The sequence below is a fragment of the Octopus sinensis genome, linkage group LG2 (genome assembly GCF_006345805.1).
Source record: "Octopus sinensis linkage group LG2, ASM634580v1, whole genome shotgun sequence".
Taxonomy (NCBI): domain Eukaryota; kingdom Metazoa; phylum Mollusca; class Cephalopoda; order Octopoda; family Octopodidae; genus Octopus; species Octopus sinensis.
Window position 1 is genome coordinate 121,308,368 of NC_042998.1, and position 19,042 is coordinate 121,327,409.

Below are 19,042 nucleotides of genomic sequence, written 5' to 3' on the forward strand. Positions count from 1 at the left end.
ATCCTGCCTCATTTTCCATCTACAGGCTTCTACCACATACATCCTTGAAATTTCTGTGCAGGAATCCTCATCTACAAAACAAGCCACATTACACATATCAAGAAAGCTTATCAACACTACTCATAGGCAACACATAACGAGAAACATCTAAATTTTTCTCTCAAATACAAGGTTTCAACAATCACTGATAATTTTTCATTGGAATTATATTACAAAAACTGGATCTTTTGATCAGAAGCAAAAATATTTCACCCTGGAACAGTTGCTGGCTCTCTAACCCTTTACCTTTCCGGTGTATCACATGAAACACAGGATATATTCCCCAGGTGACCATGCATCACATATGATACACATTCCCGATTTTTTCAACCACCAGAGTAACTTGGGATTTACAAAAAGAAAGCTTTATTTTATATAACAATGGCCAACTGAAAACAAGTATGGACGTTTAGAACAAACTTGTGAGAATGCTTTGAACAGGCCAAGAGTTATGCATTACAAATTTGGGACTGGCTACCCATTAAACACTTTTACATTCTAAACTATCTTCAATAGGAGCAAACATGGCCTTATGGCTTTGAAGTTTGCTTCACAGCTACATTATTCCAGGTTCCATGTAGCGATATGGCACTGAGGGTAGTTTTTTTTTTATTGTAGCCTAGCATTGATCAATGCTTTACAAATAGAATTAGGTCGACAGAAACTGTGCACAAGACTGTCATACATCTGCGTCTTGTACTACTGCTTGTGTAAGATGTAAATAACAATGAGAAAAGCAATAAACTGGTGCCTTTGAACAAAAATACCTTGTGGTATTGGTTCTGCTTGAGTTGTGTAAATACTTGCTTTTCAGTCACCATCATAAATTTTGTGAACCAGTGATTAGCCTTTTGTAAATCTGTAACCAAGGCTCTTGTTTACAAAATGCAAGATAAATTAACAAAATAAAGATATGAATAAAAGAAAGTTAACATGGACATTAAATAATGCAGAAGATTGTCAAGCTTAAGAGAAATGTAATAAGCATGTTCTGTTGAATGTTTAATGTTAAATTTTTTGTTTAAGTGAATGGCTTAACCACAAGAAAGACAGTGTTATGACCCTTTTTCCTGATCTGATACTCATGTGAAGAAGGGACAAAATTATCCTCACCTGGCTCAAAAGCTTGCAACACAGTACTATATGGCAGTCACATTCAGCATGGAAAAATTGATTATAAAATGATGAGGCAAGACTTCACTCTCACTTCAAGACATCTCTTTATCTTCTGCAATACTGTCTGTTCTTTAAGCTCACCAACTATGTGCTCTTTTCATGATTGCACCTGTTTCAATTCCTTCTCTTATTTTTTTATTGATTTTTTTTTTTAGTATACTATTTACTCCAATCTTTCCACCTCAAACCTGCACTACTCTCTAATTCTCATGTCACATATTTTCTCTCAAAATACTGATATTCAGCAGTTCAGACAGAACATTAACTACACTGGCCTGACCTGCTTCCTTATTCTGGTCTACAAAAGCCTGCAAATACCATGGACTCAGTCGTTTTTTTCTTGGTCAGACCTGAGAAATCTTTTTTGAATTAGAAGTGCATTATTGTTTAATGACATTTGATCTGTTAATTATTCAAATAATAGAAAATGTTGTAAACAATATTATAGAGGAAATTATTATCATTTAATGTCTGTTGTCCATGCAGGCATGGGTTGGACAGTTTGACCAGGGCCGGGAAGCTGGAAGGTCGCATCAGACTCCAGTCTGATTTGGCATAGTTTTCTCCGGCTGGATGCCCTTCCTAAAGCCAACCACTCTGAAAGTGTAATGGGTGCTTTTTCGTGCCATTTGCATGACACTGGTATCTGCGGCTTTGCTGGGCTTGACAGGTCTTCTCAAGCATGACATAATGCCAAAAGTCTTGGTTATTGCCTCTGTGAGGCCCATCGCTTGAAAGGAACTCAGCCACTTTGCTTCCTTGAGGTCCAAATCACTGAAAAATTATACATTGAAATACTCAAAATTCACGTTTTCAATTTTTACACGTCAGACAGTGTCTCACCTGAGAAAATTTACTCAATTGTAATGGTATTTTCTTACAACTGAAATTTATTCAAACAGTTCTGCAGGCCCTATACAGAGATGCCATTAGTAAGGTTAGGGTTGGCAACGAGTATAGTGAAGAATTCCGGGTAGAAGTAGGGGTCCACCAAGGATCAGCCCTCAGCCCCTCTTATTCATCATAGTCCTTCAGGCAATAAGAGAGGAATTCAAGACTGGTTGCCCTGGGAGCACCTCTATGCTGATGACCTGGCACTCATAGCAGAATCACTACCAGAACTAGAGAAGAAATTTCAGGTATGGAAGCAAGGTTTATAGTCGAAGGGCCTTAGGGTTAACCTAGCTAAAACCAAAGTCTTATTAAGTAGGAAGGTGAACATATCACAAAACCCTTCAGGTAGGTGGCTCTGCTTGATCTATAGAAAAGGTATAGGTAGAAACTCCATAAGATGTACCCAGTGTAAGCTATGGATGCAAAAGAGGTGCAGCAATATCATAGGAAGATAGCTTTTGTGTGTGGCAGATGCACAGGCAATAAACACCACACTTGCTCAGAAACTAGATTCCATCACATGCCAGGGGGAGAAACTAGTAGTTGATAGTTTCCACTACCTATGGGACCAAGTCAGTAGTGGGGGTGGATGCTCAGAGAGCATTAACACTAGAATAAGAATTGCCTGGGCAAAGTTCAGACAGCTTCTACCTATACTGGTGACAAAGGACCTCTCACTCAGTCAAAGGTAGATTGTACGATGCATGTGTGTGAACTGCCATGCTTCATGGCAGTGAAACATGGGCTGTGACTGCTGAAGACATGTGTAGGCTCAAAAGAAATAAAGCTAGCATGATCTGCTGGATGTGTAATGTCAGTGTGTGCACACAACAGAGTGTAAGCACCCTGAGAAAAATGTTGGACATAAGAAGCATTGGATGTGGCATGCAAGAGAGACATTTGCATTGGTATGGTCATGTACTATGGATGGATGAGGAGAGCTGTGTGAAGAAGTGCCACTCCCAAACAGTGGAAGGAATCCAGGGTAGAGGGAGACCCAGGAAAACATGGGATGAGGTGGTGAAGCATGACTTTCAAATGTTGGGCTTCACAGAGGAAATGACAAAAGACAGAGACCTCTGGAGATATGCTGTGACAGAGAAAACCCGGCAAATAAAGTGTCATATAACCAGCCAACTCAAAAAGTACCCTTGGATTGTAGGGTGACATACCGTGCTTGAGGAGACCTATTGAGTCAAGTACATCAACATCAAAATAAAATCAAATCACAAATGAAAATTGTAGTTGTGATCCGTGCCGGTGGCATGTAAAAAGCAGCTTCCAAACGTGGTTGATGCCAGCTCCCTCGACCCGACTGGCTCTCGTGCCTGTGGCATGTAAAAAGCAGCTTCCAAACGTGGTTGATGCCAGCTCCCTCGACCCGACTGGCTCTCGTGCCTGTGGCATGTAAAAAGCACCCACTACACTCTTAGAATGGTTGGTGTTAAGAAGGGCATCCAGCTGTTGAAACATTGCCAGATCAGACTTGTGCAGCCTCCTAGCTTTCCAGATCCCAGTCGAACCGTCCAACCCATGCCAGCATGGAAAACGGACATTAAACAATGATTCTGCATAAATGTCTGTACTGTAGATGAATAGTGTCCATTGTTGTCTAGGTTTTATAACTCTAGAGGTTTGGTATTTATAATTCAGTTGTTGATTGTACGAATGTTCACTTCCCAACCACATGGTAACAGGTTCAGTCTCACTGTGCAGCACCTTGGAGTCAGACTATTACCCCAAACCAACCAAAGCTTTGAGTGAATTTGGTGGATGGAAACTGAAAGAAGCCTATGTATGTGTGGGCTTATTGCCTGCTTGTCCTGACATCTTATGTGAATTGTAAATACGTGTCACCATCATACAAGTGGCACTATTTGTTATCAAATCTTCCATGAAAACATGACCTTACTTAGAAGTAGATGAGAATTAATGATAGGAAGGGCATCTGGATATTGAAAATCTGCCCCAACAAATTCCACCTACCCATGAAAACATTGGAAAGTGAATGCTAAACGATAATAATGATTGAATATTTAATAGCTATTTACCTGTTGTTTAACCTCAGAGATGAGCAGACCTATCAAGAACAGCATTCCAACTATGACCATCTCATTCTTGCTAGGACTATACTGTTCCATTTCAAAACAGTAGTGTAATTTGAGGGGAATCTGGATGCTGTTTCCAATAGGCTGAGAGACCATATAAAGGCTCTCTTCTTAGCTTAGTTATATGGTTGTTATATAATTGATTGGAGCTGAGCTGGGGCTAAGGGATTCAGTCTTTGATCAATTTTTAAATTTTTTTAAGGTAGTGTAGTTTGAAGGAAGAAATGCTCTCTCACTTGATAGCTGAACGATGCTAGATGATGTGGTAGAAGATACACTAAACATCTTTAATTACTTTCAAAACCAGTCTTCATTGAAGATTATCTAGTGTTACCATGTCTAACAGTTACCAACGGGATGTTACTGACCAACAAGACTGCTCCTAGATAAAACTTTCTGCCTCTCAGCGTTTTCCATACACAGTTTAGAGGGGGTCTGTATTGATCCCTTGCAAGCTAGATCTATCTTGAGCTAAGTAATAAAAAAAATCCACTTGGGTCTATCACTAGATTAAAGCAGCAAAGTGGCAGAAATGGTAAGTTGCTAAGCTAAATGTATTAGAGTATTGATTTTTGTTCTACATTCTAGGTTCAAAACTTGCCAGGATCAACTCTGTTTCATCTGTCCAAACCTGACAAAGCAACAATAAACTACCAGATCACTTCAACTGACTGTATATCCACACACCTACAGAAATTGATTTTGTAACCAATCAAACAAAATCAGTATTTGATCATATTTTTAATTTCTAGAAAAAAAAAAAATCAGTACTTTGCTTACAGTGAAACACCTGTAAAATATTTACCAGTCACTAAACATAGGTTTTTAGTAACCTGTTTGAACAAGATTTAATACCATCTATTAAGTTTTGTTTGTGAGAATTTATAGCAGGTATCAACTTAAGCTGAGATTAACAGAAACAATAAGATCAACACAATTTTGTCTATAGTACTAACTGCAAATAAGGGCTTCATGTAAATTACTTTCTTCACATGTAAATCTGATTATTATCCTGAAGCTTATACAGTTATCTGAATGTTGGAGATCCTGCACAACTGAACACTATCAATATAAGTAAACAACAGAAACCCTATAAAATCAAATGAAATTTTGAAATAAAACTGGAAATTTTCTGAAGCTGGAGATCCAATTCTCCAAATTAAACTTTCAACTTAGCAAAGCAAATATTTTACATAGTTCCACAAACTAATAATCTGTTACATGAAATAGGTGGAATCCTGAAAATATGCTTCCACAAAAGGAGATGAAATATGATCTGTTGTTACTGGTTCCCTTGCAGGTTCTCCAAACCCCAAGTTAAAATAAATAAATAAAAAAGCTCTTCTGCACTAGTAAACTGTCTCTTATCACCGTTAATCGAGCTCATCAGATTCACAAATCCTTCTTATCATCCCTATTGTCACTCAACCAAAACTACACACATACACACAACACTGTCAAGGCTTACACTAGCTCTGGTTTGTATCTTGTTACTTGTGGACTTTACAATTAAATGAAATGCATATGTTAAGCTACACAGTTAATGTTTAACTGGTACAAGAGAAAAGAATAGTAAGAGGAGATAACACATAGTTCTTTATCTCACAAGCATTGTCTAAGAAAATACTGAATGTACATGTTACTGCAGGATAGTACGAAATTGAAGGGGAATCAAATGGACTTTGGAAGATATAAACACATGTAGAGAGAAAGATCAATACTTGCAGAAACTGTAATTAGCCCTCTGAGCAAAACCCTTCAAACCATGATCATTTTACCTTCTTGAGCATTGCATATCTAGGACTATATTATACAACACCTCTTGCTTTTCAAGATGACAGCATATAATTTGATGTGTGTTCCTAGCAGGTCAAAAGACTACATACAAGCTCTCTGGGCTCGATGTAGAGGAGAGGTGGTTGCTAAGTGCTTGTTACATTAACAATAAACAAGACAGTTCTCTTGAGATTGGGATATGCTTTGTTTCTACTAAATTTGATTTCTTTATTAAATTCAGAGTTCATTGAACAAATGTTAGTAAATTATTAGTATTTATTGCCCTAATGAGTGAAATTCTACATAGTCAATTAACCTGCTAGAAATAACAACCAATTTCACACTCAAATCATATCCTACTGCTTTTCAAAAGAAAAAAAAATCACATGGACATATTTGATGGTGCAGTCAGAGAAGTTATGCCTGTAAAAGATTAGATCACACCTGGAATACTTTAGTATAGGTCTACTTAACCAGGACTGACTTGGAAGCTAGACAAGTTATTCAAGTTCTGAGGGACAAAGACCCAACAAATCTAGCACTTTTTCCTCATTTATTTCTAACATTACCCAAAAGAAAATCATATTCTCCAAAAATTGTGTGTATTACCAAATGGACAGGTGCCTATAACTATACAAAAGAAAAGAGATCTTGATTAGAAGAAACTAAAATACTTCAATAGGTAAAGAAATAGACTATAGACAAATATTTTGGATCTAGTTGAAGACAGTCCCTAAGTGGAACCTAATATCACTTTTATGAAAGAATTTGGTGAAAAATCACAACTTGGAATGGATGAGCAAATAAAAACATTTAGATCTCCAATTTAAAAAGATAAAAAAATTGTATTATTTTGAAGTTCAAGCACAAAACGAATAAAATTTTCGAAGAAATAATTCTACAAAAAGACTGAAAAAGTATGTAACTCTTTATGTGAGGATGAAATCGAATATGAAAACTTAATTGAAAAAAAAATGTGGATACAGAAAACTTTCTAAGGGATACAGTTTAGATATTCTAAAAAAAATTCTAAGACTATAAACAGTATGAAGGTAACTCTCATTTCAAATTAGTGAGCAATAAAGACAAGCAGGACTATTAGAAATTCCAGATTTTATAAATTTCCTTTCTATTTTGCTGCATAAATTTATAGATCTTTATTATGTTAAATTTGGTGATCCTCCTCCATAGTCAAGGCTGTTGAAAGCAATACTTGAATACATGTTGTGTCAAGCAGAATGGTATAGATTTCTTCAATTAAGTTTCTGGTAACTGTTCTTTAGCTAAAAAGTACTTCTTGGTGTTTCTGAGTCAAAACTGTAAAATGGTTTTCCACTTCATTTATACTACCAAGATGTTTGCTAGAGGTATAAACATTACAACATCCCATGTACTCCTTTAAAATGTAGCCGTTTCTATTTACTCAAAAGAAATTAATAAACTATATAAGCACCAATGTCTGTTTTGAATTAACATTTTAAATGAATATTTTCCAAAATTTGCATGCAACTCTAAAATCATCCTGGAATTATACACGATAGAAAAAAAATCCTAGGTTGGATGTCCTCCTGAGGTAAGACAGGGAAGATTCAAGAAAAGACTGATAGTTGTCATGGAGTGGTACATTCTTCCTTTTTCTGTATCACTCACTTTCTCAGGTGACACTGTATAGACAAAATATATACTGGAACACTGCAGTTATTAAAATTCTTCATTTAAAAATATCTCAAAAAAGTTAGTATATAGCTTCAATCATGAAGTAGAACATATTTGTTGTTTCACAAATAAATTTGTTTATATTTACAAAATATTCAGGTATTATGCTCTGTTAAATGGACTTAATTTATATAAAAGTTTGATAGATCATATATTACACAATTACTTTCATATCTCATTTAAAAGAGCTCTTGGGTAATATGGATGGATATTAGCTTAACATTGAGGTGCAGGCATACGGTTCGTGCGTTTCTGCTCCTACCTATGAAGAGTAAAATTTCTGTATCCAGGCAAGGCCCAACGCCTCAACTAGCCAAACTAAACTTTTTTTTTTATACATAAATTTTGATGCTTGTATGAGATCTTCAATTGACAAAGTCAATAAAGTTTATATTGCTAACTGATGTGTCAACTCTTCCTATATTTTTTCATGATACTAAATTCTATTTATGAACAAAGTACTTGATTCTTAATTACACTAGTCTCTCTAGCAGTAAATTGGCATTGGATGAAATGCCTCATGGTATTTATTCTGAGTATTCACTGGAGTCAATTTTATCTTTTATGGTCAATGAATAAAGTGTTATTCTGGGATGGTGAATTGGCAGAATCTATTAGTGCTTTGGCTGGTATGCTGTGCAATATTTGTTCCAGCTCTTTGTGTCCTGACTTTAAATCCTACCATGGTCTACCTGAATGATAGACTTAGCCCATCACCTAGTTTAACATCTCTACCTGGTCCTTGAGTGCCTTTAGAGAGTCCACTCTGTACATGTAAACAATTGCGACAAGTCTGTGGCTTGAGGTTTCCATCCCATCAATAGAGGAAACCTTGAAAAAGGGTCATGAGCCCTGTCCAAACAAATAAATACTATCATAATCATTTCATATTGATTACTCCCATGTTCAAGATAACATTTCCCATCTGTTTAATACTGATTTTCTTTAACAGCCCTATAAAACAGGCACTTTAATTCATAAGGATTGATTGTTCAGTCTTTACAGTCCACTTATCACCTATCTAATGCCTCACAATTTGAAGGAGAGAGAAAATTTGTTGTCAAATGAAGCAGCTGGTTACTTCTAGTTTTATATATCATAATGTTGAACCAAATTACATCCTACCATTTTAGAAAAGGATACATTGGATGATGTGGTGCTGGACACAGTACCGGAAAAAAGAGAATGGTCATGGCTTGTATTCTTTGATTTTAAAGTCTAGTGAATCAAGGCTGACTTCAGGCTGAACAACATATATACATATATCATGCACACATAGATTGCGCTCTTCATTTAAAACAAATACATTACTATAAACACACAACCAGAGTTAAACCATCAGCCATAAAAATGCCACCACTCATAATATCACCACAAACTGATGCTGTGACAGATATGAAAGAAAATTTTTTTTAAATTTACTTTCGCAGATATTTTAAAACCTTTTTCTCTAAATATTTTTTATTTATTGAAAGAAAAAAAAAGTTCCATTTGCAAGGAAAAAGATATACAATCTGATGGAGGTCATCAAAGAGTTGCATGACATTTTGGCCATGTCAGATTGTATCACAGAGGTTTGTGGCTTAGTTGGAAGTCAAGATAATGATACAATTGACATGAGAAGGAGAAACAAACTTACACATGCATGAAAGAGAGAGGGAGTGGACTTAAATTTTTGTAATGAATTAGTTCTTTTGAAAACTGATGAATCCAAATTTAAAAGTGATGAATTAGAATTTAGAGATAATGATGATGAAATGGAGATTATAACTGATCTTAAACTAAGGATAAAATAACACTGTCTGTTGCCCTATAAACATCAAAACATGGAAGAAACCATTGTCTAGTTGTAGAGTATGTCAGGATTCACAATTACCTAGTAGTTAGGTAAGTCAGGAACCACAAATACCCAGCTGTGAGCTAAATCACATATGCTCAATAGTTGACTGAGTAATATGTGTCCAGTAGTAGGACAATTTAAGATTTTACGAAACTCTAGCAGTGGGTTGAGCTTTTGGTAGGTTAATATGAAGCAACATGCAGTTAAACAGGAATACACAGTATATGCATATACATACACAGCGTATGTATATATGTACACAACATATATGTACATATGTGCATACAATTATTGACAGACAGCAGGCAATTTAGAGAAAATAAAGTGTCAAATATTACAGAGATCAAATGACTCTGAAAGGAATTGGAAATTAATCTAAAAATTCCTTCTTCCAAGAGGATGATATCATTTAACTTATGTTGAAAAACACAGTATCAGTATTCATGCTGATGTTAAATGTGTGAGGTTGATGGAAATTCTGAAAGATAATGAAGAGAAGCCAAGTAGCCATATAGCTGTTAGGTATTTACAAGCAAAGCTTATAGCACATCAAAGTGTACCTCAACAGCCAGGATTTCCTCAGTTTTCATAAAATCAGATTGAGAATTCCTCCACTTACAGAAAAAATATTATAAGACACAATAAAAAAAAAATGATGGGCAGGATATTTTTTGATAAGTTGGTGTAAAAATCAAAAATATATAGTGGAAATTTGACAAACATTGACATAGCTGGCAAAATATCAAAATGAATTGCATATTTATAGTGGAGAATAACTATAAATAAATAACATCAGAATGACCATTATGTACATACATATGCTGGGGCTACAAACATTCTTCTGTCCATAACATACATAAAATGCTGCCATGAAATGTTTAACAATGGTAGAAAACAGAAAAAGTTAAACAGCAGAACACAATGCCTGCAGCAATCAGAACTCCACAAACTGAAGTAATCAAAAATACTCCTGAACAGATTCAGTTACGCAACAAACAACTTTTACTCAAAAAGGAGTAAAATAAAAAGATTGCTGCTGTCAAATAAAACAGTGAGACTGTCTCCATTTGAAAGTTTTGCAGCATGGTTTACAATAGTGTTAATGCACTGCACATTATAATTAGTAAATTCATTAATAAGAAAGCAGTTGTAAGCTTTTTACTTAACATCACCATCCAATTTTGTGTTATCTTCTCAAAAATTAATTTCACACATAATTAGAAGGTTTAGATCATAAGAAATAAAGAGGGGGAAAAAAATATTTGAATTTCTCTCTTTCAGCATTTTGTTTTTTTGTCTTTACTAACATCTACAAATATCCAGCCATTAAGTTTTCAATTAATGAAATTAAATGAACAATAAGGGCCAGTAGGTCCAGGGACAGATTTTGTTACTCCATTTGAGAACAGAAAAGTTTCAACATTATTGCATTGAAAAAGAAAAAAATATTTGTGGTAGAGAGAGTTGAGCAATATGGAGACCATAAATGAAAATGGTGTTGTAATTTAAGTTGTAATAGTATGCTTAATGACCATTTATAGGGTGATAACTTCTCTTAAAGGATCAATATATTTGAATCAATATACTGAGAAAAAAATTCAACTACAATTTTTTTTTTTAGAAATACCTGTTAAATGGTGTATGTGTTGAAGAGAGAACATTATCTTATAGAAATTCTAATAAACTATTCAGTTTGTAAGCAGTACATTTTAGAATATTTCAAAATTTCTCTGGATTTAAAAAAAACTTTTGGAAACAAAACATATACTTCATTAAACTTATCTTTAAAAAAAAAAAAGATCAAATAAATTGTAGCAGAGCAATTTGAGAGGTCTATATGCTCTTTATAAGGTATTGAAGTGTCTTAAAACTATTCTCTCTTTCTTTAATAATTCATATTCATTCAAGTTATTTCATTCAACTATCTTTCACTTTCTTCTTAAAATTTCATTTCTCTGATTCTATAAATTGATTACAAAAAACAGTACTAGTGGAAGGAAACCAAAGTTAGTGTATCAGAATGTTTGATCCACAACCATTTTAAAGAAAGAATAAGAAAAACAGAACTGATGAAAAATAAGACAATAGCCACATATTGAAGCTGGAACAACAAGAATAGGAGAGTTCAGCTGAACTGTAATGGTGTAGCAGATTACCAATTTTTCTTGTGTTCGTCCATACTTACACCCCCAGGCCCATAGGCTACAACAAGTAACAGTCCACCAACAACAGACAGAGTTTGGAAAAAGTCATATTTTAGAAAATCTCGCATTGGCCTATAGTCTGGAATATTCCACCAAGCATTGAAATAAAAATTCAGTGCTGTCAGCCAAACAACAAGTGCCAATGCAGACAGTTTAGTCTTGTAACCAACGGCAACCAACAAAATGAGACCAGTGCCCACCAAATTCTCAATTATTTGAAACAGGTTCAAGTCAAAACGCAGAAGTGTAAGAAACATAAGAACTAACAAAATTCGGCCACTGAGTTGCATATATTGCTTAGGGTTATTTTCTCCTAGGCTTGGTAAACCAGCAAACAGACTGCGACCTTCTGCTTTAGATTCTGCTAGCAACAATAACACTCCACCAGCAAGAGCCAAATTTCTGAAAAGAAATAAAGGAAGTAATTTTTAGAATAGCAAGAAATAGCATCCATGAGAAATAATGAAAACAAAACAACAACAACCCATTCATACATTCATTCGTTCAAGTCCAAAACAGCAGTTAAATGATGTAGTTGGAAATATTAGGTTGTCAAGAAAGTCCTTGCGGAATTTTAAATTTTGGTTTTAAATGATGTATTTTCAAATTAATTTTTGTTAAATTACTTTGATTTTATATATCATTTTAAAGCCTGTTTTTTGCTCTATCTAATCGTGTTACTCTTTTTCTTTTCGAATAATTAGGCCATTTTTTCCCAGAACGTTGAATACAACATGGACAAAAAGCAAATTCGCACAATTTTCTTATTCCAGTTCAAGCTAGACCAAAAAGCTGCTGAAACAGCTCGCAATATCAACGATGCAGTTGGCCCAGGAAGCACAAATGAATGTACAGCACACTGATGGTTCAAGAAATTTCGTAGCGGTGATGAGAGTCTTAAAGATGATAAGCATAGTGGTTGGCCATCAGATGTTGACAAGAGCCTTAGTCGAACCAATCCATGCACAACTGTTCGAGAGCTTGCTTCTGAATTAGATGTAACATATACGACAATCTCCAACCACTTGAAAGAGATTGGGAAAAGAAAAATAATTGTGAAATGGGTACCACATGAATTGAACGACAACCAAAAAAAACACCATTTTGAAGTGTCGTCTTCCCTTCTTCTATGCAACAAGAATGACCCATTTCTCGATTGGATTGTGACTTGTGATGAAAAGTGGATTCTTTACGACAACTGGTGATGCTCAGTTCAGTGGTTGGACACCAATGAAGCTCCACAACACTTCCCAAAGCCAAAAGAAGGTCATGGTGACTGTTTGGTGGTCTGCAGCTGGTCTCCTCCATCACAGCATTTTGGATCCAGGTGAAACCATTACGGCGGGGAAGTACTGTCAGCAAGTGGATGAAATGCATAAGAAATTCCGACAATAACAGCCAGCATTGGTCAATAGAAAAGGACCAATTCTTCTCCATGACAACGCTCGGCCACACGTTGCACAACTGACCCTGCAGAAGTTGAATGAATTGGGCTACGAAACTCTGCCTCATCTACCAGACCTCTTGCCTACTGACTATCACTTTTTCAAGCATCTCGACAACTTTCTGTGTGAGAAATGCTTCAAAAACCAAGATGATGTCAAACACGCCTTCAACGACTTCATCGCTACCAGAACGTAGGATTTTTACGCTACTGGCAAAAATAAACTCGTTTCATGTTGGCAAAATTGTGTTGATTCTGATAGTGTTTATTTTGATTAATAAAGTTTTGTTTGAGCTGAGATATGTGCATCTGAATTTAAAGGTTAAAAATCACAAGAACTTTTTTGACAACCTAATACAACTAAACTAAGGACCACTCTCAACATTTTTTATATAGAAAATTTTCATTAGCTGTTCCATTCAGTATTTATCAGCAGGCAGATGTTGAGGTTTATTCAAAATCATTAACTTAATTGAACTATAGTTTAAAATACTTCAATATTTCTAATTACAAATAAATTACTTCAAATCAAAGTGTCGCACCTGAGTAAAAATTTCAAATCCCACAGAATACTATATGCCACAGTCTGCAAAATAAAAACAAAACATACATTAGAAACTTTAATTAAATTAATCTCTCTCTCTGACAGATAAATAAAACAAAATTAAATAACTAAGTTTTCTTACTTTTTTTTTTTTAACACAACTTTTTTATGTGAAGGATATCAGAAAAATACAAGAGAAATGTCATAAATGAAAGTGTGGTAAATTTACAATTTTAATACTCAAAATATATACAATGTTTTATTCCAATAATTTTGGAGAGAACAGGTCACTAAAAGGATCCTGCCTGTAATATAACTATATTATCCCAGTGTATAATAACATATACCACTCAGTCATCATTAAATGTCTGCTTTTCATTTTGGCATAGGTCAGATGCTGTTGACAGGGAACCAGCAAGTTATAGTGTTGCGCCAGGCTCCAATGTCAGCTTTAGCATGGTTTCTATGGCTAGATAGCCTTCCTAATAACAACCACTTTACAGTGTACTGGGTGCTTTGATCTTTGTAGGCCACCCTGGACAAGTAAAGTTGATGCAGTTGATGCTAAAAGTTACAAATTGTACCACTCATCCTGAAGTAACAAGCTATGTATCAACAAATCTAAGACAAAACATGACTGAACTCAGCAATTAGCAAAAGAACAACTCTTCTAGAAACTCTTGTAGTTGAATATGAGACCACAAGATAGAGAGTGTGTGTGTGTGTATGAGAGGTTAAGTGTCATGTACACAACCATGATGAGATTTAACATTTAACAAACCTCCCTCAAACTGCTTCAGATTCAACAATACAAAATTTTCCATTTTCAAATGCTTACCATTAAATAAAAAACTTTCCATTCTATACAATTACAGTTTTTCAATTGTGTCATTAATATCAGCTCCATAACGAGAAAATTAGTTGTGCATAATGTCTAATAACCACAAAACCACAAATTGAATACTTTGTCCATTTCTTAGTCTCCATATCTCTTCCTTAATCCCAAACCTATACAAGTTCAAACTAACAATCACTTTAACCTCCCTCAGTTATCATTGAACCAAAGTCTCTGGCTAAGAAAAAACTATGAGCATTCCCTCTTCTACTTTGGTGTTGCCAATGAAGTTGGAATGTAACCAGGATGTATTTAAGAGCAGATTATACTGTAGTAACTGTAATATAAAGTGTAAGGACAGAGTATGGCAAAAAGAAAGTAATTTACAATTATGAGTGCGGCTTCATTAATGAACTGAAAATAGGGTGGAAAGAAAATAAAAAATTGTGGAAATTGAAAATGCCAGATGCCTAAAATCTTGTTATATATTATTGCTAGAATAAATTAAGATATTTATTCATATTTATTGACCAGTCAACATCAGGACCATCGAGCTACTCTGGAATGATAGGAAAGGAAATAAAAGAATGTGAAAATCATCCAGTTGTCAAATTTGTTCCTATTAAAATGTCAGCTTTTGTCACAAAGCCAAAACTTAGACTTGAGCTTTGACCTAAAGCTGTTATGCTTTTTGAGGGAGTAAGCTCTGGTATAATAAATGACAACCTGGCTGACAGAGAACCTGAACCAGTCTCTCGTTCCAGATGGTTAACAACCACCATTAGGATCCTTCGATTATATGTTACAAAAATTTGTCCTTCTGATGGGCTTGTAACTTTAGCAACATTTGTGATCAGAAACATAAGATTGAAAAATGCTGCTGAAACCACTTGCCCACCTTTCTCTTCAACGACATTCTTTTATTCTTTTACTTGTTTCAGCCATGCTGGAGCATCGCCTTCAGTCAAGCAAATTAACCTCAGGACTTATTCTATTGGACTCTTTTGCAAACTGCTAAGTTACGGGGACATAAACACCAACATCAGTTGTCAAGCGATGGGGGGGGGGGGGTACAAGGAAACACAGACACACATATATATATATATATTGGGCTTCTTTCAGTTTCTGTCTACCAAATCCATTCACAAGGCTTTGGTTGACCCAAAGCCATAGTAGAAGACACTTGCCCAAGGTGCCACGCAGTGGGACTGATCCCGGAACCATGTGGTTGGTAAGCAAGCTATTTACCACATAGCCACGCCTGCGCTTATACAATATAAAAGAATATGTAAACAAAATATAACAAAAATATGTTATACAAATATAAAATACTGACTTATGAGGATGTGAGTGTACATGCATATTTTTGCATTTTGCTGAACATTATCAGTTATGATTCCACCATGCATTATTGCAGGCTGGCCAGCAAACTTAAAACTGCAAACATTCATTAATAAAAAAAAGTACATAACTTCTAAACAAATAAACAGATTTTCATACAACCTTCATCATTCTTTTTTGCATTGAATAATAAACAATACTGAATAGAGTGAGTATTGACATAAATTCCATAGTTTTAGTGCTATTGTAAAAAAAAATTACAAAAAAATCCCCCATTTTCAGGGTTTAAGGAGCTTGAGGGAGTAAATGCTTTTGATTGATCTCAGCAAAAATTTAACATTTTTCTAGTAATCAAATATAGCAATATTTTAGCCCTCAGGCATTTTCAATTTCCACTCCATCCTACTGAAGGTGGTGCAAGATCTAAGATATGGGAGAAGAGCACCACAGTGAAGAGTTACAGCTGTCATTCTGTTGAGCTATGTCTAGGGATAAGACACCTAATCCCTAGTCCAATATCATTTGTAAGAATACTGTATAATTAACAAATGCTTCATTATTTGCAGTGCCAAGTTTTAAGTCCTAGTATAAATTCAAAAAGTCAATACTCAGCTCCAATTCCCACAACCATGTTTTGTCATTTTTACTATTTGATTTAGGTTCTGATTCTGAATACAGGTTGTATTTCATGACTACTGAAGAGCAGAACATTCCATATAAAGTTTATCACATGCCAAACACCACCTGATGGATATTTTATTCATTTACAAGTGTTTCGAGCCAACAGTTGCTCAGGACTGTAATATTCCTGAGCCCACAAAGTCCAAATTACTCACAGATGATCGTTTAACTTTTAGTATATATTACTAAAGTAAATCTTTTACATTTCAGTAACCTCATTAACTGACACCATCAAAGCAATACGGATTACCTCTGGACTCAATGGAATGCTGTAGCAGTTTATGAACCCATACAAGTTGAATAAAGAGACCAATATTTTAAAGTAAATAGATCATTGAAAACAGCCTAAAAATTAATAAAGGTGCTCCCAAGTCATTGAGGGAGCCATTATGTGTGTGCATGACCTGCTAGAAATAACAACCAAATCACCACATCTCAAAACTATCTTTAAAAACAGGGGTGGGGAGTTGGAAAACAGACCTTGAGTTACAAAAAGACAAGATAATCAAATATGGAATGCCTTTGATCATAGCTAACCTGGGGTTAAACAATAGATTCTTGCAGTAATGGATACACTGTAAAGAAGTTTAGCATAAATCTAACAAATATGGCCAACATTCCAGCCTACTTGTGACTAAAGTATACATATTTAAATAAAAGGCTCATTGAAAATCTTTTAGCATGAATGCTATTGGTTGATTAACATCAACATAGATATTTAAAGTTACAGAAATTTTATTAAATCCTTTCAAAATCTTGATTAGTTTGAAAATTAATTGAAACACATAAATAGTTTTCTCTTTAGAAATACAGTCATAAAAAAAATCAAGACATTTACCTGTATAAAGATGATACCAAACAATATACCACAAGCAGCAGATACCTTCTGTCGACTTAATATCATTATACAACCTCCTAGCTGTCCAACTAAGTTAAAAACAACAAAGAATGCTGCTAACAGCCAACCACAGCCCCAGGTGGAGTTCATGTAGTCTTGTTGTTCATTCCACTGACTCCACATACGAATTCCATCTTCTAAGAAGGTGCTAATTAAACAAAATCGGGCAACATGAGGTAAAAAGAATTTGCTATTTCGGAGGATCTGAAAAGAGAAAAGGAAATGTAATAAGATGTATTGAATGAGAATGGTGGAGGGTGTTAGTTTAAAGTCATTAAAAGAAAGCAAGATATTTACATCAGACTATGAACTTTAATTAAACATTGCTTTCTCTGTATCGAAATGATTATCTTTATTACCTTAATGCTTGAGATAAATACATTTCTTCAACACTTGAACAAACCTTAATCTTGAACAGAATAATTAGAAACGGGAAGTAGACAACACCAATATTGTTATGAGATGTACAGAGATATGTGGGTTGTGATAGTGAAATATTTACAATGTAGTAATGTTATATGAGCAGTGACATTGAAATCGAAAAAATATACAATGTAGTGGTGACATATGGCCCACAATGCTGAAATCACAGAGATACACAGCAAACATAGTGTGGCAGGAACATGTAGACTGTGAAACTGAAATTAAAGATACAGTGTTTGGTAGGGATGAATGGGCCATAGTAACAAAATCATGTAATAAACTATTGACAGTTGAGAAAATTATTAATCTATGATAGAAAACCATTGGAAACAGACATGTTTAAATAGATGTACCTTATTCCTATGTTCCCTATAAGTGTACCATATTCCTATGTTCCCTAATATGTAAATGTAGCTAACACCTTCGATCTCGACAAGTAGTGACAGCCTGGCAAACGGTTTGCTGTATAAAATTATAGAAATTAAAATATCAATAGCCTACTGAAAAGATTTCTGTTGCTGATCAACCACAATCAGCCCTGTTTGATTAATGTACATGTATATAGTGAACTAAATAATGTTTTTCTATGTATTTCTAATTTGTAGTATGGTGCTTCATTATTCTCAATTTAAAGGGTCCACGTAAATTTTTTTTATAGAATTGATAAATATACTAAGTGTATCGTTTAGATTAAGTTGCATATTTCATCATTATTTCACCATGGTTTAAGATACCATGGTTTGAAGAAATTAGTTTTTCTTTGTTTTGACTTTAGCTATTCAATAAATGACAATTCTTCTAAGAGAGATAGCAATCAATACTTCCTTTTTTGAAATATATACATCTCTATGTAGTCGATTTTCAATATTCTAGAGCTCAGATTAATGTGATTGTACTCACTTCCAATTAACCTTTTGAAGAAAAGCCTACTAATGTTTCTACACTAAATGAACTTTTTTTATGAGATGGCCACAGTTGACAAGCTGAAACTAGTAAAAGAGTAAATGTTATCTAATATTCTCCAATAATATATCTAAATCTCAGAAAACAAATATATATACACGAGCAAAACGCCCCCTGTGCAATGGACGGCGCTGAGTTGTCAAACATTTAAACCAAATTT

General features: G+C 34.7%; 1 protein-coding gene across 1 annotated transcript in view; it reads right to left on the reverse strand.

Annotated features, from left to right (window-relative positions):
• Positions 1-6,196: 6,196 nt before the first annotated feature.
• The window catches only part of LOC115230478 (surfeit locus protein 4), a 28,638-nt gene continuing 15,792 nt past the window's right edge, over positions 6,197-19,042 (reverse strand). The window contains exons 2-4 of the mRNA XM_029800648.2: positions 17,437-17,700; positions 13,740-13,783; positions 6,197-12,155 (exon numbers count right to left, since the gene is read on the reverse strand). Of these exons, the coding sequence (XP_029656508.1) occupies positions 11,702-12,155; positions 13,740-13,783; positions 17,437-17,700 (762 nt within the window). The 3' untranslated portion in view covers positions 6,197-11,701. The remainder of the gene's footprint in view (positions 12,156-13,739; positions 13,784-17,436; positions 17,701-19,042) is intronic.